This window comes from Camelina sativa, chromosome 5 (assembly GCF_030686135.1).
Source record: "Camelina sativa cultivar CO46 ecotype springtype chromosome 5, ASM3068613v1".
In the NCBI taxonomy this organism is placed as follows: domain Eukaryota; kingdom Viridiplantae; phylum Streptophyta; class Magnoliopsida; order Brassicales; family Brassicaceae; genus Camelina; species Camelina sativa.
Window position 1 is genome coordinate 36633951 of NC_141884.1, and position 25944 is coordinate 36659894.

The following is a 25944-nucleotide window of genomic DNA, read 5'->3' on the forward strand; positions in this document are numbered from 1 at the left end:
AGCCAAGTTTTAAGAATTAGACCTAAAAAATATTCAAATATTTTGCTTGATATAAATTGCATCATGAACTTGTAAGGGTAGACATGTGACCAAGACTAAGATATCAAGTACCAAAGCCAGTCAGTTTTATTGGTACATAGCCAAATTGACTCTATTATTTTCCGAAGATTTTTTTATGGTTCCTTTTTTCTGAAAAGTTGTATAAACATCACGATAGTTAAACAATGTAAATTAATAATTTACACATGTTAAAATTAGTCTACGAGTAAAGTTTTAGGTTGGTGCGTGAAATCAAGTACATAGCCAATAGTTTTAGGTTGGTGCATGAAATTACATACATGATATCCTAATTAGAGTTTTATAATTCAAGTAGGCTATATTACAGATCCTTCATCTGATGTTGTACGAAAAGAGATTCTCAAACTTTTTAACACGGAAATTGATATACACAGTTTTAGATAGCATGTGAATTTTTTCCATATACTTACTCCGTTTCACAATAAGTGTCATTTTGACACTTTTTTCTTATTACAAAAAGAGTGTCATTTTATGTTTCCAGTACAAATTTTAAGCTTAAATATCTTTTTTTATCCCTATTATTTGAGCTTATTAATTAGAAAGAGAAAAAACTTTAGTGTATTTATAAAGGGTAAAACGGAAATTTAAACAATTTTCTTAATCTATGTGTATTATGTCAAAATGACACTATTTGTGAAACAGAGGGAGTATATGTTTAACGGAGGATTTTTGTTTTTAAACACATACAATTGAAGAGGGGACTTCGAGTTTGATAGATGGTTACGTACTTTAACAATCATATACATTGTCGTGAGAGAAATACACATATCAATAAACAACAATTTCACACCATTTGAGATCTTGCATATGGCAACAATTGTACAACCTTCTTGCACCCTCCTAACTTAACAAACTCAATCACTTTTTTTTTTCGCAAAAAGACACATCTTAGTTTGGTACCGAAGAAACGTGACATCATGGTAAAGAGTTAAACAGTATCCTTCATTTACGTCTTGCTATTATCATAAACTCACTAAATTATCAGCCTAATTAACTAATAAAAAGTTTTAAGCTAAATCTTTAAATCATTAGCTCACACAAACTCTATTATTTTCCAAAGTTTTTTTAATGGTTCTTATTTCTTAAAAGTTGTATAAACATCACGTTAATTAAGAAATTCATAATTTACAATTAATTTATATTGAAATTAGTCTATGAGTAGAGTCTCAACTTTTCGTCAAACAAAGCTTGAGATCTCTTGATCGTCGAGCAAGAGGTTGTAATTTGTAAATGCGGCATAATAAGATTCGGGTACACTTCATGTCTTTAAAACCAGAAGCATGCATATGTTCACGATAATCATATAGTTCAAATTTTTGTTGCTACGTGTAATTTTAATAAATTTCTTCTTAATTTTTTTTTGTATATGTGTTGAGTTATTCTATAAAATTATGCCTCATGTTAAAAAAAAAAAACAGATTTGAATCTGCCCCTGTCCACATCAATATAAAACACATATATGCTACCTATACGTACCAATACAAATATGAAACACTTCTTACCAAACAACTCAAGAAAACCACATACCTATATAGCGTTTGTTATATATTAACATATAACCTGCATTAGTGAAATTTTTTTAAGGATGGATGAAGTGAGTATGATCAAAATCAAGTCATAAATTATAATTAATTGTTTCAAAAAAAAAATGTTAATAATTATATGCATGATCGATGGATAATAAGTGATTGTGATTGATCATGACGAGGAACTTACGTGATTGACGACGACGCATTTGTGTTAAGCTTGCATCACGAAGTGAAGTACATAAGACGTTATTAATTATTATGATGTTTTAGTACGTACGTACTATTGTACCCTAACTGCCATTTGCATTTGTCTTTAACAATTTTTACCCCGCAAGTGACTTATATAGTGACGGCCATATGAAGTGTCTAGTTCTGACTGACTCTTCTTTTGGCTCTCTGTAGACATGACTTTGAATTTTTGTTTTGTTAATTATATCTTCATCCAGACATTCTCAAAACCAAAAACTTACAAACTTTCGCAATTTTTTTCTGGAGACTTGCAATAAGTGCTCAGCTGCTCTTGTTGTTAGCGAGATAAAATGAGAGGAATTATTTCAGACGAGACTTTTGCTAAGTTTCATAAAGGCCCAAACCAAGCCCATCCATCTCTATATATACTTTAGATTAGTTTTGATTTTTGTACAGATATATAAATTACAATATCAAAATATAAAAATACATTTACATACCTTATTTAACCTTCAAATAAATATGTATTTGTTATAATTTCCAACTATTTAACTAAACAAAGTTTCATTCACTTCGTTAATCAACTAATCTATCACATAACTAGTATTTGCCATATTTTCCATCTTAGCTAGTTATGTAATTTTCTTTAGCGAGATTTTTTACTGTTATCATCATTTTGATTTGTATACTGTTAGCTGCGATAACTATTGTGCTTCAACTTTTTTTTTTTTTTTTTTTTGTTAAAGGGTATTCAATTAATAAACATATAATGCCCAATGGGCTATTTCCGGAGTAGGCCCATATACATAAATCCCTAGGGTCCAACTCATTTACAGTTAACCAAAACTAAACTGATGGAAACAAAACCGGCCGGGTTCACAGACCGAACCAAACCGGGAACCATGAAACCCTAATCTGCAGAACGAAGAACTCGTTTGCAGCCGCCGCCCATACTTGCGGATACTCAGGCGGAACAGGACCTCCGGTGAGCCTGGACGACGGTAGCCGAACAGAGACGGTGATCCAAGATCCGTTTGCCGTCCTGCCACCGTAGAGCCGTTTTGGGAAGGAGGAAGAGATCCGATCTGCCTTTTGTCGAGGAGGTTTTCACGCTCAGTCGTGAGAGAGAGAGGCAGCAGGGAGTAGATAAGCGGGCCTTCGATGGTGGTTTAGCTTCGCCGGATCGGAGACTACCTCCCCTATCGTAACCGATCCCGCGAAGCCTCCAAGATCTCCAATCCTCCGATCTAGCTGCCTTCTTCTCTCGTTCGTCGCCGTGAATCTCCCTCTTCCACTCCGCGTAGCAACTCCTTCGGCAGAGCTCTTGCCATCGGCGTCTCGCGGATTCTTCTCCTCTCCACTGCTCCCTTGATTTCGTCCATCAGCTTCGCCGGTAACATGCAAAGAGTCGCGAGTGAAGAACCATGGGCCGAGGGGTCCTCGCAGTCACCGGAACAGACGGAGGACCCAAATCGGAGCACGAGCTTGTGGTCAGAAGAAAAAGAAACGGTGGGAGAGAAAAAATCGCCGCGCGTGTATCACACTCGCTCGACTTTCTCTCTCGACTTTTTTTTTGTTATTGTGCTTCAACTTTCAGAAATAAAAAAAATATAGTCACTGTTCACACCCTTATCATCATTAGCATACCAAAACCATTGTCAACTTGCATCAATCTTTTAATTTAGTTTTAATGTTAAACAACTGTCCATTCAATCTTATCAGCAACAAAGAAGAATCTCTAGCCAAACTTATAAACTTGCACGACAAGACATTGATATTTTCTTTAATTAATTAGGGAACGACTTTTATACTTCTCTTCTCACAAAAGTATTGAACAGTGTTAATATTATTTTATATACCTTTTAAAAACATGCTATTGGTTGATATTTTTATTGGTGCATTTCAACATATGTCTGGCCTCAATCATTTGAACTTCGATGGTCGCATATGTTAAAATTTGACAATTTGGTAAATCTTAAATATGACGATTTAACGTCGTCGGCATTTTGGATTTATTTATCCGAAACACAATGCTAATTTATATGGTTGACATGTTTTTTTTCTATCAAGTGGGATTTGATCTAGACTTCTAGTGGTTTAAGTTATAACATTATTAAAATCTCTAGTGCGATTCTTGCTTGCGAAAGAAAAAAATGTTTCCAACAAATAGACCTTTTAAGCTTTAACCTTAACAAAAATAATAATTTCTTTAACAAAAAAACAAATCTATATTATGAAAGATGGCCAACTCTCTCCATCTGAATGACACATCAGCAGTGGAGAGAGTGCCACCTGTCTATTCTCATTAAAAGCAAAGAGACATATTTATGTATTTTATTCTTTTCTATATCACAAAAACGTTTCAATATTTACATAAAAAAATTAGAGAGGCTTATAATATGTCCCAAGAAAGTAGATGCATCACCGAAAGACAAAAGAGACATCGGGATTGAATCAAAGAGCCACTTCTTCCTCTCGGCGTAAACCATGAATCTATGGGATATATGGTTTAGGAGTTACAATTTTGTCAATAGTTTGAAGAGTTGCAGCAATGGTAGAGATATTTGTTAATATTGTAGAGAAATTCATGAAAGTTTGTTCCCAAAAAAACATTTTTATAAAGAAGATTGGAGTTTTGTTCACTATCAAATGGAAGATAAATGAATAAAATTGTAGAATGTTGGTTTAGCAAAATACAGAGACAAAGAAGAAGGGGTTTTCATATTCTAATATTTAGAAGTTGTCAAAAAGAAAATTAAATGAAATTCTTATAAAAACAAAAATTCTAAAAATATAGGAATAAGAAGGTTTTTCAAGGAATCGAGGCAGAGCCAATTGATATTATAAATCAAGCGTCAAACGATAAACTTCTTTGGGAGGAGGCCAAGTCCTTCTCTGCGAATTACTTGGCTCCTCAGTCATCCCTGGAGGTTCAGGAATTTTCTACTCGATGCCAGGTTGATGGGTCCTGGAAAGGTTCGGATCCATTGGTGGGTTTGGGATGGTGGTATGGTAATTGTGAAGATAGGACACTACTTATGGGAGCACGCAGTCTTCGACGTAGTCCTTAACCTCTTCATTCGGAGTTTCAAGCATTGATATGGGCTATGGAGTCTCTTCAGGCGGTGGGGATAGATTGTCAGAATTTTGAGTCAGATAGCTCCAAGCTGGTGGTGATGGTGCAGACACCCGACGATTGGCCAGCCTTCTCGAATTTACTGGAAGATTTCCATTCCCTCAGATCTTCCTTCTCCTCCTTCACCCTGACCCTGATTCCGAGGACGTCAAACGTGCGAGCAGACTGTCTGGCATGCTCTTCTAGATCTTTAGTTTCTGAACTTTCTTTTGTAAACTTTTTTCCTCCAGTTTGGGCAACCAACCTTGGAGTCACCTTTTAATTTAATTTAATATTTGAATGGAAAAAAAAAACAAAAAACAAAAATTCTAAAGTTATATTCAAGAAATTGAAGAGCTAACATGAAAGGAAAATGTCTATCTTAATTATATATATTAAAGAGTTAACCAAGCTGCAATCTTGATAAATTAAAATGTTAGTATTTCATAGTATATAACTAAGAAGCTAAAAAACTCTTTGTTACAAAATATGCATCCTTAGATCAAGCCTTCATTTGGAATATATTTTTATAAGTTTTAGACAAGAATTGTAAAATGTTTAAGCTCTCAAAACAAAATTGTCCATGTATCTAATAATTCAATTACAAAATAAAATAAAAACTATTTGAAGTATTAAAAAATATAAAAATCAAAATTATATTTTTCAAGATTTACACAATTAAAAAATAGATAAACTCTACATTAAAAACTAAATAGTAGCAAAATTGTTTAGAAAATGGTAAGCCGTAAGCCCGCGCATAGCGCGGGTATTCATCTAGTAATACTAATTCTTTTTCTCATCGCTTACGATGTCATCATTCTCGCACAAACCTTACATTCCAAAAGTTGATTATCCCAACAATATTCCTAAGACCTAGATAAAATCTTTTATGTTTATGAATTAGCCTCTAATATGGTATTTTCCAAAAATTTGTATCAAACAATATACAAAAAAAAAAAAAAGAGAGATGAACTTTAATTATTATTGTTTTTGTCAACGAAGAGTATTAAATGTTTTTATACAAAATGACGACAAAACTTATAATTCCATTTCACCACCTTGAAATGGTGTGAAAAACGAAAAATATCTTACTATAATAAGATCTCTCAATATATATAAACATTCCAAAATTACCCTTGTCTCTGATTTGAACCGCAGGCAAAAAGTAAAAGGGTATTTACGTCAAAAACTACAAATTTTACAGAGGGCTTTGGCGTGGAAGCTCAGCTTTTCTTCTTCTCCGAGTCGGAGAAATAAAAAAATGTCTCTTCTCAAAAGAATAAATCTTTTTCTCTTCTCTGTGTTTTATAACCCCCTCTTGAAATTTTCCGCGAAAAAAAAAATTCTCAATTTTTGTTTTTTTTTTCTCTCTCTGAAAGTTTCCAGATTTTGACAAAAAAAATCAGATCTTTGAGCTAAAGGGTTCTTCTGAGTGGTTTTTTTTTTAGGGTTACAGAGAATAATGTTGGTACAGAGAAGAGTAATGAGTTGGAGAAGAATCTGGAAGTCTCTTCAAGCGGCTTCTGCGCATTGTTTGCTCTTCTCTTTCACGCTTCTTCTTGCTTTGAAGCTTGATCATCTCGTTTCTCATTCATGGTGGTCAGTTTCTTCCTTTGTTTAATTTGGTGGCTTGACTTCTGCTTTTTTGGTATAGGGATATGTTTTAATTGATTGATTAGATTCTCAATTATGCAAAGTCTCTTCCTTTAAACCCAGTTTGTTGTTTAAAAATTGGATTTTTATGTTTTCATAACTCTTTAATCTTTGGTGATGTTTAAAGTTGAAGTATCAATCTTCATTACTGTTCTTAAAGATTAAGACTTTGTTGTGGATGTTTTTGTCTGTTTTACAGGTTTATATTTACACCTTTGTGGCTGTTTCATGCTGTGATTGCTCGTGGTAGATTCTCGTTGCCTGCTCCATCAATGCCTCATGATCGACATGTATGTCATTTTTTATGATTCTCTTAGCTTGAACTTTTGAATATTTAGTTAGCAGGGTTGTTGTAATTTGGTTTTGTGGCAGTGGGCACCTTTTCATTCGGTTATGGCAGCACCACTGCTTGTTGCGTTTGAGATCCTTCTCTGTGTCCATCTTGAAGATAAATATGGTAATTTTTCATAACTTGTTATTATTGATTATGTCATATATATTGATTATGTCATATATGACTGGTGAGGTTTATTATAAGCTTTGGTTGTGTTCTTCTGTTGCAGTTGTTGACTTAAAGATTGTCTTTCTACCATTGCTTGCGTTTGAGGTAGCAATTTTGATAGATAATGTCAGGTATTTCATTTAAAGCTTTTAAGGTTTGATTTTGTTTCACCTTTCTTACTATTCTAGAGAGTACCGAACAATGAAATCTTGTTTGCAACTTTTCCTGCAGGATGTGTAGAACACTCATGCCTGGAGATGAGGAAACTATGAGTGATGAAGCCATATGGGAAACACTTCCGGTAAGTTTGTTGTTCTCTATATACTTGGGAACTTTTACACTCATGTTAGACCTCAAAGCTCGAAAAAGTATTAAATATGATCCCTTACACTGGCTAATATACAGTGCTTAAGACAAAATGAAACTTTTGGTTTGGTTTGGCTTGTTCTTCAATCTTATTAGCTTGCCTCTGCAGGTTGATTCTGACATTGTCTATTGGTTTTGTAGCATTTTTGGGTTTCCATATCTATGGTTTTCTTCATTGCCGCAACAACCTTCACCCTTCTTAAATTATGTGGTATGTTGTGCTTTTACTTAACTCTGTCTTTCGTTAATCATCTTATCCTTTCCTGCAACCTTATTGGTGTTCTTGAAAATTCTCTTTCCATGTCAAGTTGAACTAAAAGATAGATTTTTGGGGTGTTATCTGGTGACTCCATGTTCTAATAGTTATTGTGTCTGTAATTTTGTAGATTCAACTGTTTACTCGGTACTGTTGTTCTTGATATGTGTCTGTTGTTTCTCAATCTGTTTTTGTTGTTTCTGAATCTTTCATGTCTCAAATCCATGCATAGGTGACGTAGCTGCATTGGGATGGTGGGACTTATTTATAAACTTCGGGTAAACTACTTTTTCTCTCCTTCTGCCTCTTAAAAATCTCTTCTATGCCGGGTTGAACAAACTTCTTTCTCCTCAATTTACAGAATAGCAGAGTGCTTTGCCTTTCTTGTCTGTACAAAGTGGAGCAATCAATCAATTCATAGGTATTCACATGTACCGGAACCTAGTTCATCTTCGATGGTAGTAAGATATCTGGACTGGAACAGAGGTCTAGTTGTAACCGCTGACGACGAGCATCAGCAAAGCAACAGAATATGCGGTCTCCAAGATATTGGTGGACATGTTATGAAAATACCATTCATTACCTTTCAAGTTATCCTTTTCATGCGCTTAGAGGTACAAAATTACAGAGACAAAAGTCCATTGCTTTGAAACATTTACCTTTTTCACCTGTTGGAGCTAATTCTCTTTTAATGTAATCCCAGGGAACACCCGCTTCTGCCAAGAACATTCCGATTTTAGTTCTGTTTGTACCACTTTTTCTGCTACAAGGAGCTGGGATCTTTTTTGCTATATTTAGGTTGGTTGAGAAATCAGTCTTATTAATAAATAGTGGTGGTAGTTCTTCTTATGGAAGATATTATAGTGCAACATCATCAGCTCGTGAATTCCTCGGATTCTTTCAACATGGTGCAAGGTATGATAGCAGAAACAAACAGAACAATGGGAATCTCTGGTGAAGCAATCCTTTTGAAACACTAATCTTTCTCATATGGTTATTAACAACAGATTACTTGGCTGGTGGTCGATTGATGAAGGAAGTCGAGAGGAACAAGCTAGGCTCTACTCTGGAGAAGCTACTGGGTAAAAAGCTCTCATCTTTTGGTAACGAGATGACACATTGGCTCTTTTGAAAAACATATTTTTGTTTTGACTCCAAATTATTTTCAGATACAACACCTTCTCGCCAGAGGTTGTGAAGAAAATGCCAAAGTCTGATCTTGTTGAAGAGGTAAATTTGCATTATATGACATTTGGTAACCAAAGCAAAATCTTGAGTTTTTAAAACTTGTCATCAGATATGGAGACTCCAAGCTGCATTGAGTGAGCAAACAGATATAACCAGTTATAGCCAGCAAGAATACGAAAAGCTTCAAAACGTAATACATCCATCCACTCATTTTCTCTGTTTAATTACAACTTCCATGGAAGTAAATTTTGCTTACCTCAAAAAAACCATGAATTTCAGGAGAAGATTCTTTGTAGAGTTTGCTTTGAAGATCCGATCAACGTGGTTCTACTCCCATGTAGACATCACGTCCTCTGCAGGTAAAAACCAAAGTTCCTTCTCTTTTCCCTTCTATCTCACTTTCACCTCATAGTTTTCTTTGGCTAGAACTGATACATTTGTTGGTTTTTCAGTACATGCTGCGAGAAATGCAAGAAATGTCCGATTTGTCGTGTCCTGATCGAGGAGCGTATGCCTGTATACGATGTGTAGATTTGCAGACCACCATAACGCAAAAAGAAAAAAAAAACAAATTTCTTGCTTGTTTGGTTATTTTTTTAGTGATGAAGCAAGCACTTTATATATATATGTTACAACTTGCATAGGAAAATCCAATTCGTTTTCCAGTGGATGTACATAATACTGTAATCCATCGTATATGTCATAAAACTAAGCTCTTGTTCAAAATGGAACTGCAAAGATCTTAGTAATGGTGCTGCTACATTTTGAAGTAGGTGAAAATGAAAAAATATTGATTTTGTTATTTGTGACACTCATTGCAAATACTTTAGATGAGAGGACGTATCTTCAATATGGCCGACAATAGTGTTTTCATTTCACAAAATGTTAGACTCCTTTTATGATTTGTTCGTATATCCAACCTCTTTATAATCAGACAACAATTTTTCGATGGTATAATATCAAATTATCAGATTTATGTAAATGAAAGTGATGATTTTATTCTATCTCGTAAGGTTTGGTAGATTTATATAACAGACACGAACAACAACAGACACCAGAATCTTTCAGACGTGTCATCCTATGCAACCAGAAAACTTTATCTGAGACAAGAAGTGAAATTTTATGTGTCTCAAAATCCTTATATTAAATGCATTGTATATATTTCCGTTTTTTATAGTATACTTTTTTCCCCACCATACGCATAAACGGCCACTTAAGATAATATTTTACTAATTCGGTCTACAAGTCGCCTAATATTTTAGTAATCAGTTGTTAGACTTAGAATTAGATATTTTTGTTATCATGCGTAGTTAACTTGTTTAACAAATGTTCATATCATATGTTGTTCGATCTAAATTGAATAGATGATTAATTTTATGTTAATGTCAAAGTCAAATATGATCAATAATATAATCATATTCTTATATAATTTCATTTGGATATATAAGGTATTTTCAAATGTTTTTTATTCTCCAATTTAATTTTGTATGTCTTTCTTACGTGAATTAAGTTTTCTTCTGGCATCTTTAATTTTTTTTTGGCTTTTAGATTTTGAAAAAAAAATTGACGTTTTTTTTTTTATTATTATCATGCAGAGCGTAGTATATATTGTAAATTAGTAATATAATAAATATTTATCATTCTATAAACACTTAAGCCGTTTAGGTTTTAATTATGCGATACATAGATCAACCATGCGTTCTTGAACATTGGTTAAAAACAATATTTTACCATTGTAACTTGTTTGGTGTACAAGATCTTTATGTCGGAAGCAAGATTCAGAAAATAAAGAAACTTAATCAGGAATCAGCAAAATAATTAAACAACAACAAAAGATATCGAATTAATCGGCTACGAATATACACGATCTGAAGAAAACATTCTTTAGGAAGAAAAAACTACTACAACAAAAAATACATATACGGCTCCGTTTAGAAGCCAATACATATAAAGTTTTCTTCCCAAGGGTTATATAACTAATTAAGACCCGCAAAAAAAAAGGGAAAATATTTGGTTAGTCTTTATTAAGCCGATGATGATGATGTTGATAATGATTTGATTTTTCAGTCATGCCAACAAAGAAGCATGACGACACACCTCCTTATGATGTAAAGCTTAGCCTTTTGCTCTCTAACCACTCCTCCCACTCCACGGCTCCACATCTTCCTCTTCGTTCCTCCTATCCCCGAACTGGTCGTCTTCATTTTCGCTACACCGTTCACAAAAGCAAGCAAGTGTCAATTCTTATTTGGAAGTGTACGTGAAAGAGAGAGATAAATGATGAGAAGGTAATGATAATGAAGAAGGTGATGAATGTAAGAGGAGTTATATATAGAAGTGAGAGATAAAGGAGTGGCTCAGGACACATACCAAACCGTACCAAACTAGACCGGTCCATGAAAGAGGCAACGAGTGGGTCCTTTGGGGGTTTGTGCACTGTTCCCTAACCCACCGGACACTGTGCCCCTCCATACCCACGTGGGCCCAAACCTTTGAAGGAATCTTTGCCCTAAATATGGTTATTTATCCTCTCTCACATGCTAATTATGCTTCTCTCTCTTCATGAAAAAACATTAAACCAAACCCCAAATTGTTAAAACCACTCAACTATACCCTTTTCTGTAACAAATGAATACCATACCGGTGTTTAAAGTGAGCCAATATTTCAATCCTTCTAGTCTAATTTGACATATTGGGTTTTGTCTAAAATCCCAAGTGTATCAGGCTTTAATAAGGTTTTGTCTAAAATCTCAAGTGTATCAGTCTTTGATAAGGTTTTGTCCAAAATCCTAAGTGTATCAGTTGCTATTAACTTTATAATTATGGATTGAATGGCAAACAAAATTAGAGACGTTAGCAAAAGATATGACCAACCAAACTTGTCGGGAACTACTATACTATACTAACCATCCAAAATCGACAAGTAGTCTGGTCCCCCGCAACATATATCATAAACATATATAATTCATATTTGAGTTTCATAGCTGATTGTGATTGATAATGAAGACTTAACATTTTATTCCTTTGATAAAATAGACGTAAGACTAATACTATTGTTTTGTGAGCTAGTGATAGATCAATTCTAGTTAATATAAGTAATATACACTAAAATCTTGTAGCCACATGGAGAAAATATTCATATGTGTAGTCTATTGTTTGTTTTCCGATTTGAGTCAGATATAATTATTGTTAGAGACAAAATGATAATGGAATACTATTAGAGTATAAAAAATGCATTGCGCCGAAATTGGTGAGAGAAACAATTAAACAAACGTCAATGGCAGTATTAAAGACCAAACGATAACTAAATGTGGGACAGTTAGGCGTTAATTAGGTGGCATAATCCTAAATTATAGATTCTTCCAAATACTATAATTGAGATTCGATCAATCTCTTAACCAAAACCGACGAATAGTTGGTATATATGATTTGAGGAGTAAACCGTCTTCTTCTTTCACATAACCCAAAGGTAATAAAATTTAACATTGAAAAATCATATCCCGTACAGCTATATCACAGCTTCACAGTTATTAGATTGGAGTTATATAAATAAATTAGCGACACAGTTAACCAAGTGAAGCTAGGTGTGGTTTGATGTGGTTTACGCGCTGTTGCCATTGGTTTTAGTGAAGTCCTCGAACATGGAGAGTGGAACCGCACGTGAGGTTCTCGTGATTCACAAAATGCCTTTAGCTTTTGGTCGTCTAAAAGAACAAGTTTTAGCAAATACTAAGTAAATAATAGTTACACTTATCTATTTTTTAATCTATGGTTTTATTATGTGAGTGAGTTGGTCTCTGTCATTCTTCTTCTTTCTTTGAAATCTTGTCGTCCTTTTGTGAACCAACTTTTTCTTCACCCCTCGTGGTTCTAACTTCTAACCAAAATTTAACATTTAATTACTACCGTTTCTGTATGCTTAATGAATATAAAAGTTACGTACGTGTGCTTTGTGCGATGGATAAACGTGAGAGTGATCATTATACCTTTTCGATCCAACAAGCTCAAACAACTCTACATTCATGGAATCATATACCATTCTTTTACAACGTGAAAGAAATTAAAAGATGATTTAGAACATTCATTGAAGTTTTTGAAAAGTGATTCTACTTAATTGGTATGCCAAAAATTTATATTTAGCTAAAATGTTTATGCCTTACGATAATGTTAAAATGCTATTGTAATATTAGTTCTTACAACAAATCCATTATATCTTGTATTAAAAGTATTGAAAGCATGTGCGTGAGTGAAGAAAAAAGAGCTGGAGTGAGAGAAACGACTCTAGCTTCAATGGCGTACGGATGGATTTTGTGTAAAAACATTAAAAATAGACAAGCACTTACCTCGAGTACCAGCAAGCTAAATTGCTTGACCAGAGACTTCTCTGACTCTTCGTGTGCAGCTCATGGTTTTCTCAGGGTCCAAAACCCGAAGGGGTAACGTACCGTTCAAGAAATTAAACCTGCGTTCTGTTTTTTTTTTTAGTTGATGGTTTCACATATTCCAATGACATCAACAAGTATTCACAAGAGTTCTGAAAACTTCAGAAAACAGAGTCAGAGAATGCTAAGTGTGTGGATTTAGGTACAATGTTTTCTTTAAGGTTACTTGATTTTACAAGTAGTAGAAACTTTTTACTACGGGTTAATAAGATATACATTGACATTTACAATATCGGAAGGAAAATGACATCGTAAGTTGATTCTGTCCTCACTCTTCCCTGGGGATCCATCGGTTCCACCACACAGTCTTGCGTCCATCGCTAATCTCATCTATAGTCTCAGTAACTGTTTTTACAAGCTTCCTCTGAAGCCTAAGTGCTGATGCAAGAGCGTTTCTCTGCGCACTCGCCTTCTTTCGAGGCTCTTTCTCCTACAATAATACAAAGAGAAACAATGATTTGGGCATCAAACTTGGGTAGTACTTGAAGAATGAAAGAGTGTAGATTGATTGACAACAAACCCTGAGCTCTTGGAGTTGTGTTTCTGTGAATCCGCCATCTTTTTCTGTCCCATTTCTTGCCATTAACTGAATCACCCAATTCGCTGCTTCACTGTAGTCCTGTTGTGTAGCCCTGAAGTACTGCATCCTCAAGTTTTGCATGACGGATAACGCAAGTAATCCTTGTCTATCGAAATATGGGTGAGCAAGAGCTGCTTTTGCACTGATTCTTTGCCTTGCTTTGTATCGGACCATTGATGTAAGAAGTTCCCAGCCGATGCCATTGTCTAGGTCTAATAGCTGAAACCCTCTACGAAGATCAGCGTTTGCACGAGGTTCCACTAATTTTCTCCAAGCAGTTAACTCATACTCGCACCTTTTCAACTGGCGGTTGAACTGAATGAGGTTGCTGTCAGATCGTAAGGATGGGAATGCCTGAAACAATAAAAGCATGGCGAGAACATTAACATGGTATGATGAATACATTTCCCCACACAAGGAACTGATAAGAACGAAAATAGTTTCTGCTCTTGTAATCGAGGAAGGGATGATAAAACCAAGAACACACCAGACAATAGAATCGAAAGTAATCCAAGAATATAATTCCAAGAGTATCCCTTACTTTCCCAAGGCCCAACCCAACAAAATACTCAAGCACCATAAGAAGTCAAAACCTGAAGCATCTCCTATTTACTCTAATTCTAGTCACTGACTGACTCGCTAATGTGGTCATCTATAGTTGCTGAACACAATTTCAACATAAATTGACACAACCAGATTACACTGACTATCTACGAAAAATGTGTTTGTCAAAGATACTTGAACATGCCTGAGTCAAAATTTAGAGAAAACTACAGGTGATTGATGGTTTGCTACTTACCATTTGAAGGAAGATGAGACCAATGCTGTAGATATCAAACCTGTCAGGCAAATTCATCTGTTTGGAAAAAAACCATATACATCAAAATCTAGCACTTAAGTAGTAGGATAGCTTTCTGTCAATTAAGATCGTATAATCAACAATTGAGTTTACACCTGCCACAGGACAGGGGAAAGTGCAGCTGCAACAGGTGCTGAAGGTGCAGATGGAGTTTGGGTGCTCATGATGTATTGCTCAGGTGCTGCATACCTGAAAGCAACAAGCGCAATAGAAAGATACTTGTATTACGGTGAAACAAAATTTATGTATCTGAGGTTCACATTTATGATCCTTGGCAGAGAAAGATACAAATTTTTGAAAGAGAAAGACCTTGGATCCAGGAGAAACTCTTTTGGAATGTAGTTAATTCCCACTCTCAAATCAGCTGCAGCTCCAAGATCGATGATCTTGAAAGAACGAGAACCTGCTCATGTTTCAGTGGACACAAAAAACGCATGTCCTCATCCTTTCATTGGGTTCCTTGCTTGAAAAGGTTCAAGAAACTAAGATCATTTACCTTCTGAGAATATAATGTTCTGAGGCTTAACATCCCTATGGACAATCCCGGTTGAGTGAAGACCATCCAATGCAAACAAGAGTTGCCTCATGATAGTCTGAATAATTTTGTTTTCTCTTTCCAACCCTTTAGGCAAGTCTTGTACTTTCCCAAGGATGATAGTTTCTACCTACATCATCATTATCTTAAAAATGTGACAACCGTATAGAAGATGACATCATGACTGCAAAGGATAAAATAAACAGGAGAATTTACATACATTATAAGGGAATTCTTTACTCTGGATCAAACCAGAAAGTGTTGATTCTCCTTCATATTTCCATAACAGCCAATATTCAGGTCCTTTCTTTGAAGACTTCTGCAATGGTTTTGACAGACAACAAAAACATAAATCTAGAAACCTGAATACTGGATGGAAAATCACATCTTAGAAGGACGATAAATTACCTCGAGAAATCCATAAACAAAATCAGCACAGCTATTACCACAGGCTCTTCGAACCCTCTCGTTCATCCAAATTTCCACTGCGCCATATTCAGTCGCCTTCTTCAAAACATACTCACCATCCTATTTAACAACCAAAATAACATACATCACCAAACCTTATCCTCACTTCAATCACAACCTCAATCTCACTGATTACACAATCTGATCTGATAACAAATCAAATGATAAGGATTTAACATGAATCATTTTGATCCAAACCACTTGTTATTACCTCATTAGAACGTTTCTTGGATAATGAGACTCTATACACAACACCAAACGAACCTTCCCCTAATTTCTTCCCCACAACAAAATCATCCTGCACAAAACCAAAACCTAATCACATCAATCAATCAAACCAAGAGAAAGAACTCAAAAACACACATCCCAAAAACATCATCATCCATAATCAAACCTTCCTAAAAGTAGGTCTAAACAATCTCTCAACGAAAGCAAGAACAAACATATCGAAAAAACCAGGAGCAACGCCAGGTGTAGCCCAAAGATACGATAAAGCAGTGAGAGCTAACGCCACTCCAGGAGCAGTGATCGTTAAACCGTTCGATTTCGGCAAAGTACTGCGATAGATCATATCTCCACACTCCATCACCGTACATGGAAGTCCGACACCAACTCCGACGAAGAGATTGTGAACTGCGTCGATCAATTGAGCGCGACAATCGGAACTTAGCTTCACAGTTGGTTTAGAATTAGAACTCGAAATCGGTGAGGTTAGAGAGTAAGGTTTGAGTTTCTTGCCGAGAAACGGTGAGGGAGTTCCGATGTAAGCTCCTCCCGGAGATATTGTAGCCATGGAGGCGGAGATTTTCTTCACCGGCAGAGTTCAGTTTTTTTTTGGAAGACAAAAGAATCCAAAATTGCTTAAACGCCGTTGATTTCGAACCACTAGTTTTTTTTTTTTTTTTTTTTTCGTTTTGAATCAACTAATTAGTAGATTTACACCACAAAGGATACGTGGACTAAATCAGGTTCGGATATGAGAAGGTTTAACTAATGGGCCTTTTCAGCCCATTAATGATCTGCTTGAGAGATTTAACAACGGTGATGTATTAACGTGGTTAATCAGGATTTTTTTTTTTTGGGTAGTGTGGTTATCACTTTATCAGGATCTTTTTGTTTTAACACTAGACGAAGTAAATTTAAAGACATGGAGGTGATCCTTGTTTTTCTTTTTATGATGGCTCTGTAACATGTTTGTGAAAAGCGGCTTCAAGCAAAGACGTTGCTGTGAGGAAGAACGATGCAGGTTTATGGGTACTTACTTGGAGCTTGGCAAACATGCTCAATCTGAGACGTGATTAAAAACGTGATTAAAAGCAAAACTTATAAATATGAGAATTTTACACAATATAAGAAAATCTTTTTTTCATTTAGAATTGAAATTTATTAATTTCAATTACTTTACTTTTACTTAATAATCTTAGCAATTGCATCAATATGTTTTGTTCACCCTGAATAGAAAATTAACTATTCAAAAAAATTGGAGATGTTAAACTCAAACTAAGTTATATGCTGTTGGGAGTTCACTGCGGCTAACATTAGCCACAAGCTTATCTGATATATTGGTATTGTTGAGTGTATGCTTCTTGCCGTCTCGTCTTCTGAAATTTGTTATCCACAGATTCAATTTCTCCACACGAAACTAAAAAACCAAATTTATGTTAAACAATATAATGATAAGTATATAGAGTACAAAGTTAACAAAATCATTTGTTTACCTCATTTTCTTAATATTGAAGGTTGTCGGCTGATCTATAAGTTGATATTGTTTGGGCTGATCTAGAACAATTTTTTGTCAGGTCAAAAATTTGGTAAATACTAATATATTAAATTATATATGTAATAAAAATTAGTTTTAAAAGAAATGAAGATAAAAGATATAATCCATTTTGCTAGCTAGGATAGTTTATTTAAATTCTGGTATAAATATTTATATTATAAAAAAAACAAGAGAATTGCAACAAAAATTAAATAATAAGTATTATGCAAATATTATGCAAAACATATGCCAAAAAAAGGAAAGTTATTTTAGATTCAGTTTGAGTCGGTCTGTTAATAGTTCACATGTCTTCACAGGCAAGTATCTTCTTCTTATATATTCAACCAATGGAAGACTCAGAGTTTCAACCACATATCGATAAATCAAAGACTCTTGCTACATATTCTCTGTATGTTTCACAGTAGAACCATGCAGCAACCAGCATAACGAAGAAGGACTTCACAACCCACACTAATATAAAACAAACGCTTGTATATCAAAAACTTCTCAATCCATGTTGTCACATCTTTTTCCAAGTCATAAATACTGTGAAGTAACTTGGAGTTCACAAAATTAATGTAATTGTACTTATTTTCGATAAAATTTTACTTGTTTTCGATGTATATTTTTCTTTGCAGGTCTCAGTCTGATTTTGGCAACCAATTTTTTGTTTAAGGTACAGCATATAGTCCTTGTGCTTCTTATTTTTTTTGTTCTTAATATGTATGCCACAGCTCGTCTTCCGTCTTATCATTGATTATTTACTTTCGATATGTTTGTTTGTAAGATAACTCTTCTTTGTTTCGTCTTTGCAGTTTGCAGACTGATTTTTTTTTTTTCTTTGACACTAGAAAGTAATTTTAAATAATACGAAAATGCACCAACGTATAGGGTTATGAAGTAAAATAATTATTACAACTATTTGACTTTTCAGTTTTCAATGAATATAATGTAAATAATAATAAATTACTTTTCTAGGTTTTACTACCTTAAATCATCAATAATTATGTATTTGAATTTTGAACATATAAAGCTAAGACTCAGTTTTAATCTTTAAGTTTAACTCTGTATTTCTGAAATGTTATTTACTTTAATTGATTTTTCTTTGTATTAAAATATCTCACATTTATAATAGGTAAATGCCCTACCATCGAAATAATTTAGTAACATCATAGAAATCAACTTTCTTGATGAAGTGTTTTGACCGATTCCGTACAATTATTATATGACAACTATTTGGCAATTTTGCTTTTTACTTCATTGACCTCGATGCACGTAAACTAATCCTTCCACGATCCTTGTTTGCAAGATAATAGTAGTAGATTATTGTTCTTTTTCCCTTCATTATTGTATGAAAATGGTGCATCTAGAGAAACAATTTATATGCCACTTCATACCAAAGTACATATATATATATATACTAGCATTAAATAGAATAATGACTGCACTGGAGTAAAGTTCGTCACGCAATTGACCGACGCATTTACGGGTCGTTATGATCGTTATAGCAAATCAACTATTAACAGACCAAAAAAAAAAAGAGCTCTATTATGTTAGATATATTATATATAGACGGATTCCAAATACGTACTTGTATAGTTGTACTAGTTTTGTTGCTGTCCTGATACAAGTTTATAAAAAATCAAGCGGATATTCAAAGATTGAATTGATTTTTGAAAAATATAAAGGAAAAAAAAATCCATTCCTAATCAATCGTTGATGAAATTGAGTATTTGTATTTGGTTTACCAATTAAGAAAAGAATCAGCGATTTTAAAACGGGGCATAGAAGGACAAATGACATAACAGATACTTTAACAGATAACAGATGACAGGTATTATTACAACCAATGACATTGCAAGTTACAATAAACACACAACTTGTATGTTACTCATAAAATATTTGTAGTAGCTAGCATTGGCAAAGAAATGTGAAACGAATCAGTAAGAACATTGACCACAATGTACGCACAAACATATACAGCTTGTCGGTGTCGACGTGGGTACGTGTGATAAAGAAAAATACAGTCAAACATATTCTCATTTGCCTCTCACTCTCACATGTTATTCTCATACTAATCACTACTACATCAAGTCACATGATTAACTAAACTAATCAGCATTATATTATTTTTATTTACTACTATTATTTATTTGTATTGTAGTTTTGCTTGGCTTTATGAACAGAACACCGAATTGGACAAAGTCGCTTCAGTTCCAGATAGTCACTTTAAGATAAAGTATTGATTCGATAAATTTCGAGTTTATTATGCTTCTGGTACAGTAGTAGATCTAAAAGACGAAACATTTTGCTAAGTTATAGTATTGGCTAAACATGAATCAATCAGCCAATTACATCGATACTTTACGCTATGATAGAAGATCTAGGGTTAGGTAGATCATTAAAACTAGATATGGATCGGCTGCTGCAATTTATACAAATAATAGTATAACGAGACATAATAATTCTGAATAATAGTAGTATTGTTTATGCATATCAATCAAATAATTGTGTTCTCGATGTGTGTAATATTTAATTAATCGCACGCTAATTAGTATTTTATTTTCTCGCCTTTTCACCTTTTTATTCGAGTTAAGTATGTAGGAGCCACAAGATTGATCTAATAAATAAATTAATTAAGTTGGTCATCATGGTTTAAATATTTAATTAGTTAGTTCTTCTGGTCTAAAATTAGACCACGAGTTTCATTACTCCACCAGAATAAAATGAATTTAGTTAAGTCAAGTCCTGATTAAGTGGATATTAGTGATTAGCAGAAGATGGAAAATACGAAAAATGTCAATAATACATATAGTCTCTGCCTCTTAACAAAACTGTGCGATCTCAACGATAGAGGATAAGAATCCAAAATCAACGGCTGAGATGGAATAAGAATATGACTAAAATTAGGATGAGATGAGGTTTGGGTCCATGTTTAAACAATGAAAATGATGGAGACGACCTTTTTCGTTTGCTTGGAAGGAATCACAAGTTTTCTCCTACTTGCATCTCCAAATTGTTGACAAAAAAAACACATCGTTTGCCGTTTGCGACCCCCTTTACCCCGCACGCTGTTTCTACGTATACGTGCATGGACTTTTTCTTGTTTTTCAGATAATTATATATATATATATATATATTTTTTTTTCAAAATATTATTTTTACGTTTTAATGAAAATTTTTCTAGCAATCTTTAATTTTCTTTTTCTCTGATGTTGTTATTATTAGTATTATTTATTATTACTGATTCAGCATTCAACCTTATCATGTGATTTGGAGGATTATTGATGTGTCATATTTATTGATAAATTAAATGTGTTGGGAACTTGGGATAATGAGAGGTGATATATGTATATACATGTGTATATATATTATACATATTGTAGAGTTTAGATATATACTAGTATATGGGTAATGGGTTCAAACATATAAATATACGTACATATATATATATATGTATATATAATTAATTCTTAATCAAGTTCATAGGGGGTTGGTATATAATTAATTCTTAATCAAGCTCATAGGAGTTGGACTAGTACTTGAATATGTTGGGATGATATGGTAAACTTAATCATGAGATGCGAAGGGTTTTTTTTTTCCCAATGAGAACATTTTCTCGGTTCATAGATATACTCCAAGTTCATGTATGATTACTACGATCGTAGAGGAATTAAACACATCATAATTGTTCATTCTAGAACCAATGGGACGTTGATTATAATTATTGTATTTACAAGGGGCAGAAAATGAAAACATAGCAACGTTTAAAAAATATTTTGTTGGATAAGCTCAATTTCATCAAATTGTCTCCCTCCCAAGCGGGAACATCACGCCATGTCTACAATTAATCCATTTGTTCTCTCTCTCTATATAGAAATATGATTATATACCAGAGACTAAGATGTATGAAAAGAATATTAAAAAAAAAAAAGGATGTAGAAAGAGAATTATTAGTGTTTGCTTGTTGCAATTATTATATACATACATTTTCCGTTGGTGTAGAAAATTAAAGGAAAAAAATACCCACGAATTAAGAAGGAAACTGGAAAAACAAAAGAAAGCAGATTTATGTCACGATAGTATAAGAGACAACAGTATCAGATAAGATCATAATCCTTGCGACCTTACCTATCCAAAAGTCTCTTTTTTTGTTTTCTAATCAATTTTACAAAATATTTAAACAAGAAACATATAAAGATGGTGAATAAAAATATCGCAACCAGAATTGCTTCGAAGGGGGGATGAACTAAAAAAAAACAAAGAGAAGATAGGTCCTTCATGTGATCCCCCATCCCACTTGACCCCCTTGGTTGGTCCCATTTATCATGTAACCCATTGCCATTCGTTTATTCATTTTGTATGTCTTGTCTCCTTTTTTTCTCGTCAAAACTTAAAACTATGACTTTTTTTTTTTTTTAACTTCTAAGTTTTTTGGGTCAATCTCTGACTCTTCTAAACCTATAAAAGTTGAACATATTTGGATTGTTGAATCGGATATCGATATTTAGCCAAGTAATCTCGTCCAACCATCTAAAATTTCATAACTACTATAGTTTTACTTTCTGTCTTAGATTGTATAAAATTTTCATATGAATGTATAACCCGATTATGTCATTGAATCAGTGACCTATTAATAATAGCGGGAGTTTTAATGTTTAACTATAGTATTTAGTCTGTAAGATACATCCCTTTTTTCCCCGGGAAACAATGAGTTGTAAAATTAATATTGGTTATGCATGCAACAAAATAAATCATTCGACTGTAGTTATATATACTTCAAGTAACTTATAAGTATGCATGATGATTGATGAGAACTTTAGTTGATGAAAGTACGTGGTAATGTGTTGTAAAAAATTGTACTTACATTGTTGAACATTGTTTCCCAAAAATGTACATAACAAAACGTACGAAAAACAGAAACGCCGTAGTACTACTTTTTTTGGTCTGCCCTTCCCGGAAACTTCCTTCGAAGTTAATTTTGCGATCCTTATAAGCGTTGACCCCACGTAACCATTTTTCTCAATTTGACATTTTTTTTCAAATAACAATAAAAATTAACTTCAAAAACATAACACTAATTAATTAGATACATTTTATAAAATGTACATGTACATGCACTTGCCTCGTTCATTCCTCACATCATCATATGTCTCTGTATATATATATATAGGTGCACCAAAGAAAAAAAAGAATAAAAGCAACAACGTCACCCAAATCTCTCTCACCTAATTTGTGTTTCGTTTATACTTTGATTGTTAGAAGGTTATAATTTGTGTTTCTTGGTTTGGCCAGAATCTTCAAGAAACTGAAACAACGATTATGGATTCTAGTTGCATAGAAGAGATAAGTTCCTCCACTTCGGAATCTTTCTCCACCACCACAGCCAAGAAACTCTCTCCTCCTCTTCCTCCGGCAGCGACGTTTCGTCTCTACCGGATGGGAAGCGGCGGAAGCAGCGTCGTGTTGGATTTAGAGAACGGCGTCGAGACAGAGTCACGGAAGCTACCGTCGTCAAAATACAAAGGCGTGGTTCCTCAGCCTAACGGAAGATGGGGAGCTCAGATTTACGAGAAGCACCAACGAGTATGGCTCGGCACTTTCAACGAGCAAGAAGAAGCCGCTCGCTCCTACGACATCGCCGCCCTTCGGTTCCGCGGCCGCGACGCCGTCGTCAACTTCAAGACCCTTCTCGAAGACGGAGATTTAGCTTTTCTTGAAGCTCACTCGAAAGCTGAGATCGTCGACATGTTGAGGAAACACACCTACGTCGACGAGCTTGAACAGAACAATAAACGGCGGTTGCTTCTCTCCTTCGACGCCAACGGGAAACGTAACGGATCTAGTACGGCTTTAAACGACAACGTTTTGAGGACGCGTGAAGTGCTTTTCGAGAAAGCTGTAACGCCTAGCGACGTAGGGAAGCTGAACCGTCTCGTGATACCTAAACAACACGCCGAGAAGCATTTCCCGTTACCGTCACGTTCACCGTCACGTTCACCGTCAGTAACTAAAGGCGTTTTGATCAACTTCGAAGACGTTAACGGTAAAGTGTGGAGGTTCCGTTACTCATACTGGAACAGTAGTCAAAGTTACGTGTTGACCAAGGGATGGAGTAGATTCGTCAAGGAGAAGAATCTCCGAGCCGGTGATGTTGTTACTTTCCAGAGATCGACCGGACTAGACCAGCAGCTTTATATTGATTGGAAAGTTCGGTCTGGTCCGAGGGAAAATCCGGTTCAGGTAGTGGTTCGGCTTTTCGGAGTTGATATCTTTAATGTGAATACCGTGAAGCCAAACGACGTTGTAGCCGTTTGCGGTAGAAAGAGATCTCGAGTTGCTGATGATATGTTTGGGTTACGGTGTTCCAAGAAACAGACGATAGTAAATGCTTTGTGACATTTTTCATGTTTTTCATTTTTTCTTCTTCTATTTTAAAATTTGTCAAGTTGTATTGTGATTCTTGCTAAGTTGTATTTAGAAATAGAGGACAATAACCAAACGAAAAGAAAACAAACTAAAACATGCTTGGAGTAAAATGGTAAATAGAACATATAGTAATATAGTTGTTGTGAATGTCACCTTTATTGAAAGAAAAGAAAAAAAAACTCAAATTTACCTCCGATTAAATTTAAAACATTACCGGCGTGTATGACTTATGTATTTATTCGTGCCCACAACAAAGAGGAGCCTTTTTTGGCTATTTCATCAGCATAATACCCATGATTTTATTGTCTTCCTTGAAAACCAAAGGATCCTCATAGATGTCTTGAACGTGTATCTTAGAATAGCTCCATTGGATATGTAGAGTCACTAAATTTTTTAAAAAGTAACGAAAAATAAAAAACAAAAATGAAAGTGCCTTAAAAAATGGAGGAAGTGTCTCTAGGGAGAGACAGTTAGATCCCCAAAATGGGAGATGTTTTTTCTAAATTTTGATACAGTATTAGTTTATGTTAAAGACACTCATCAATAATAGAATGGAGATGGTCTTAATGATCTCACGTACTAACCTATGCATTATCTCAGGCCAGTCTTGGGGGAGGTTATGCCATGAATGATGCATTTGGAGAGCACTTCGAGCTTCACCACTTCATAGTCCAAATTGTCAAGGCACGTCGATGCCTAAACTAAAGCAGTAGTTTTTGCTTTGTGTTGATTCAAAATTTTTTTTACCTTATCGTTCGTGGTCCAAGTTTTTCGTTCCCTAGATGCACATAATAACCAACGAAACAATCTATTTAGAAAAGGATATACATACATTTAATTTAACGTAGTTAATTTTTTTTTTTAATTATAGAGTCAAGATATTATATTACTCTTTTAATAGTTGATATATACTCTCTCCGATCCCATATAAGTGTCGTTCTGGAACCTTTTTTTTTAATTAAATGTCGTTGGTTTTGGAAAATGGAATAACACAACCAAAATTACTAATACACCCTTAATTAAACTAACACAGATTACTAAAACTGAAAATACCAAATATTGAAAATATAACATCAATATACTGCATTAACGATGGATATCAATAGACACAATATGAAGAGTCACTTAACAATATATATTGGGTTAGTCACAAACCTGAAAAGCAACAAAATGGCAAATCCAGTGCAAGTAAAAGAAAATGGAGATAAGCAAATTAATGTCAAAGTGGTGCATACCTTTGATCTCAACAAAGTCTCTGAGGAAGAAGAAGACTTTCATTTGAGCAAGGAGATTACTGATGTGAAGCCAAAAGTGGTGCATGACTTTGATCTCAACAAACGCTTCATTGTGGAAGGAGAAATTCATCCTGACAAAGAGATGCAAGACATGATTCTAACTTTCTATAAAATTTATTTTCATATTATTACTAGATTTTGCTGTTGAATTTTCTACTAGTGGTTTCTTCTTTATATGATCACCAATAAGCTATCCTATGGTTTGTTCTCCAAATAATAAAAAAAAGAAAAATCAGAGGTTCACATATCCATACCAGAAACAAGCAACAAAAAACAGTGAAATTAAAGCAACATGATCTGACCTTAATACATGTAAAATCTGAACAATGTTCTTGACACAAAGTGGGTGAGGTTGGTCACATACCTGAAAAAAAGAAAAAGAGAAAATAAGTGGAGAGATCTATGATTGACGATATGAAACCAATTTGATTTATCAGCAAAGTGAGTAAGGTAGTACATCGAACCTTGAACACATTTCCGAAGAGAGAAGGAAGCCATGAATCAGAAAAAACCTGACTAGAAAAACTGAACTTGAGGAAAAAGACTCAAACAAATGTTTCAACGATGAAGCGATCAAAGTGGTTCACGTAAAAAGAAATGATCTTTTACACCTTTCAATGGCTTCTTTGAAGTTATCTTCATCCATTGATAGCATCTTGGACTTAACTAAATCCTAAATTTTCAAGGAGAAAGAGAGATGA

General features: G+C 34.4%; 4 protein-coding genes across 4 annotated transcripts; 2 read left to right on the top strand and 2 right to left on the bottom strand.

Annotated features, from left to right (window-relative positions):
- The first annotated feature begins 5982 nt into the window (after positions 1-5982).
- On the top strand, positions 5983-9602 carry LOC104787938 (uncharacterized). Its single transcript, XM_010513600.3, has 14 exons — positions 5983-6510; positions 6764-6854; positions 6937-7021; positions 7128-7197; positions 7298-7367; positions 7574-7643; positions 7921-7966; positions 8050-8302; positions 8392-8603; positions 8696-8770; positions 8858-8918; positions 8986-9066; positions 9156-9235; positions 9329-9602. Exons 1-14 carry the CDS (start codon positions 6374-6376, stop codon positions 9405-9407), a joined length of 1410 nt encoding a protein of 469 aa, XP_010511902.1. The 5' UTR covers positions 5983-6373; the 3' UTR covers positions 9408-9602.
- Positions 9603-10694: 1092 nt separating this feature from the next.
- Positions 10695-11175, bottom strand: LOC109132971 (small polypeptide DEVIL 5). The gene has a single exon (XM_019245485.2). The coding sequence runs from the start codon at positions 11078-11080 to the stop codon at positions 10940-10942; it is 141 nt and encodes a 46-aa protein (XP_019101030.1). The 5' UTR covers positions 11081-11175; the 3' UTR covers positions 10695-10939.
- A 2263-nt stretch (positions 11176-13438) lies between these two features.
- On the bottom strand, positions 13439-16738 carry LOC104787940 (serine/threonine-protein kinase STN7, chloroplastic). The gene is made up of 10 exons (XM_010513601.3): positions 16155-16738; positions 15972-16058; positions 15701-15820; positions 15513-15611; positions 15254-15422; positions 15067-15160; positions 14853-14946; positions 14698-14754; positions 13839-14252; positions 13439-13748 (listed from the first exon to the last, which is right to left on the bottom strand). Exons 1-10 carry the CDS (start codon positions 16551-16553, stop codon positions 13587-13589), a joined length of 1695 nt encoding a protein of 564 aa, XP_010511903.1. The 5' UTR covers positions 16554-16738; the 3' UTR covers positions 13439-13586.
- A 5819-nt stretch (positions 16739-22557) lies between these two features.
- Positions 22558-24042, top strand: LOC104787942 (AP2/ERF and B3 domain-containing transcription repressor RAV2). The gene has a single exon (XM_010513603.3). The coding sequence runs from the start codon at positions 22842-22844 to the stop codon at positions 23916-23918; it is 1077 nt and encodes a 358-aa protein (XP_010511905.1). The 5' UTR covers positions 22558-22841; the 3' UTR covers positions 23919-24042.
- The last annotated feature ends 1902 nt before the right edge of the window (positions 24043-25944 follow it).

Coding starts and splice junctions, on each gene's coding strand:
- LOC104787938 (XM_010513600.3), top strand. CDS start 6,374: ATGTTGGTACAGAGAAGAGTAATGAGTTGGAGAAGAATCTGGAAGTCT. Junction 8,919..8,985: donor AGTCTGATCTTGTTGAAGAG/GTAAATTTGCAT, acceptor ACTTGTCATCAG/ATATGGAGACTCCAAGCTGC. Junction 9,236..9,328: donor AGACATCACGTCCTCTGCAG/GTAAAAACCAAA, acceptor TTGGTTTTTCAG/TACATGCTGCGAGAAATGCA.
- LOC104787940 (XM_010513601.3), bottom strand. CDS start 16,553: ATGGCTACAATATCTCCGGGAGGAGCTTACATCGGAACTCCCTCACCG. Junction 15,821..15,971: donor CCAAGAAACGTTCTAATGAG/GTAATAACAAGT, acceptor GTTGTTAAATAG/GATGGTGAGTATGTTTTGAA. Junction 14,947..15,066: donor GAGTTTCTCCTGGATCCAAG/GTCTTTCTCTTT, acceptor TGTTGCTTTCAG/GTATGCAGCACCTGAGCAAT.
- LOC104787942 (XM_010513603.3), top strand. CDS start 22,842: ATGGATTCTAGTTGCATAGAAGAGATAAGTTCCTCCACTTCGGAATCT.
- LOC109132971 (XM_019245485.2), bottom strand. CDS start 11,080: ATGAAGACGACCAGTTCGGGGATAGGAGGAACGAAGAGGAAGATGTGG.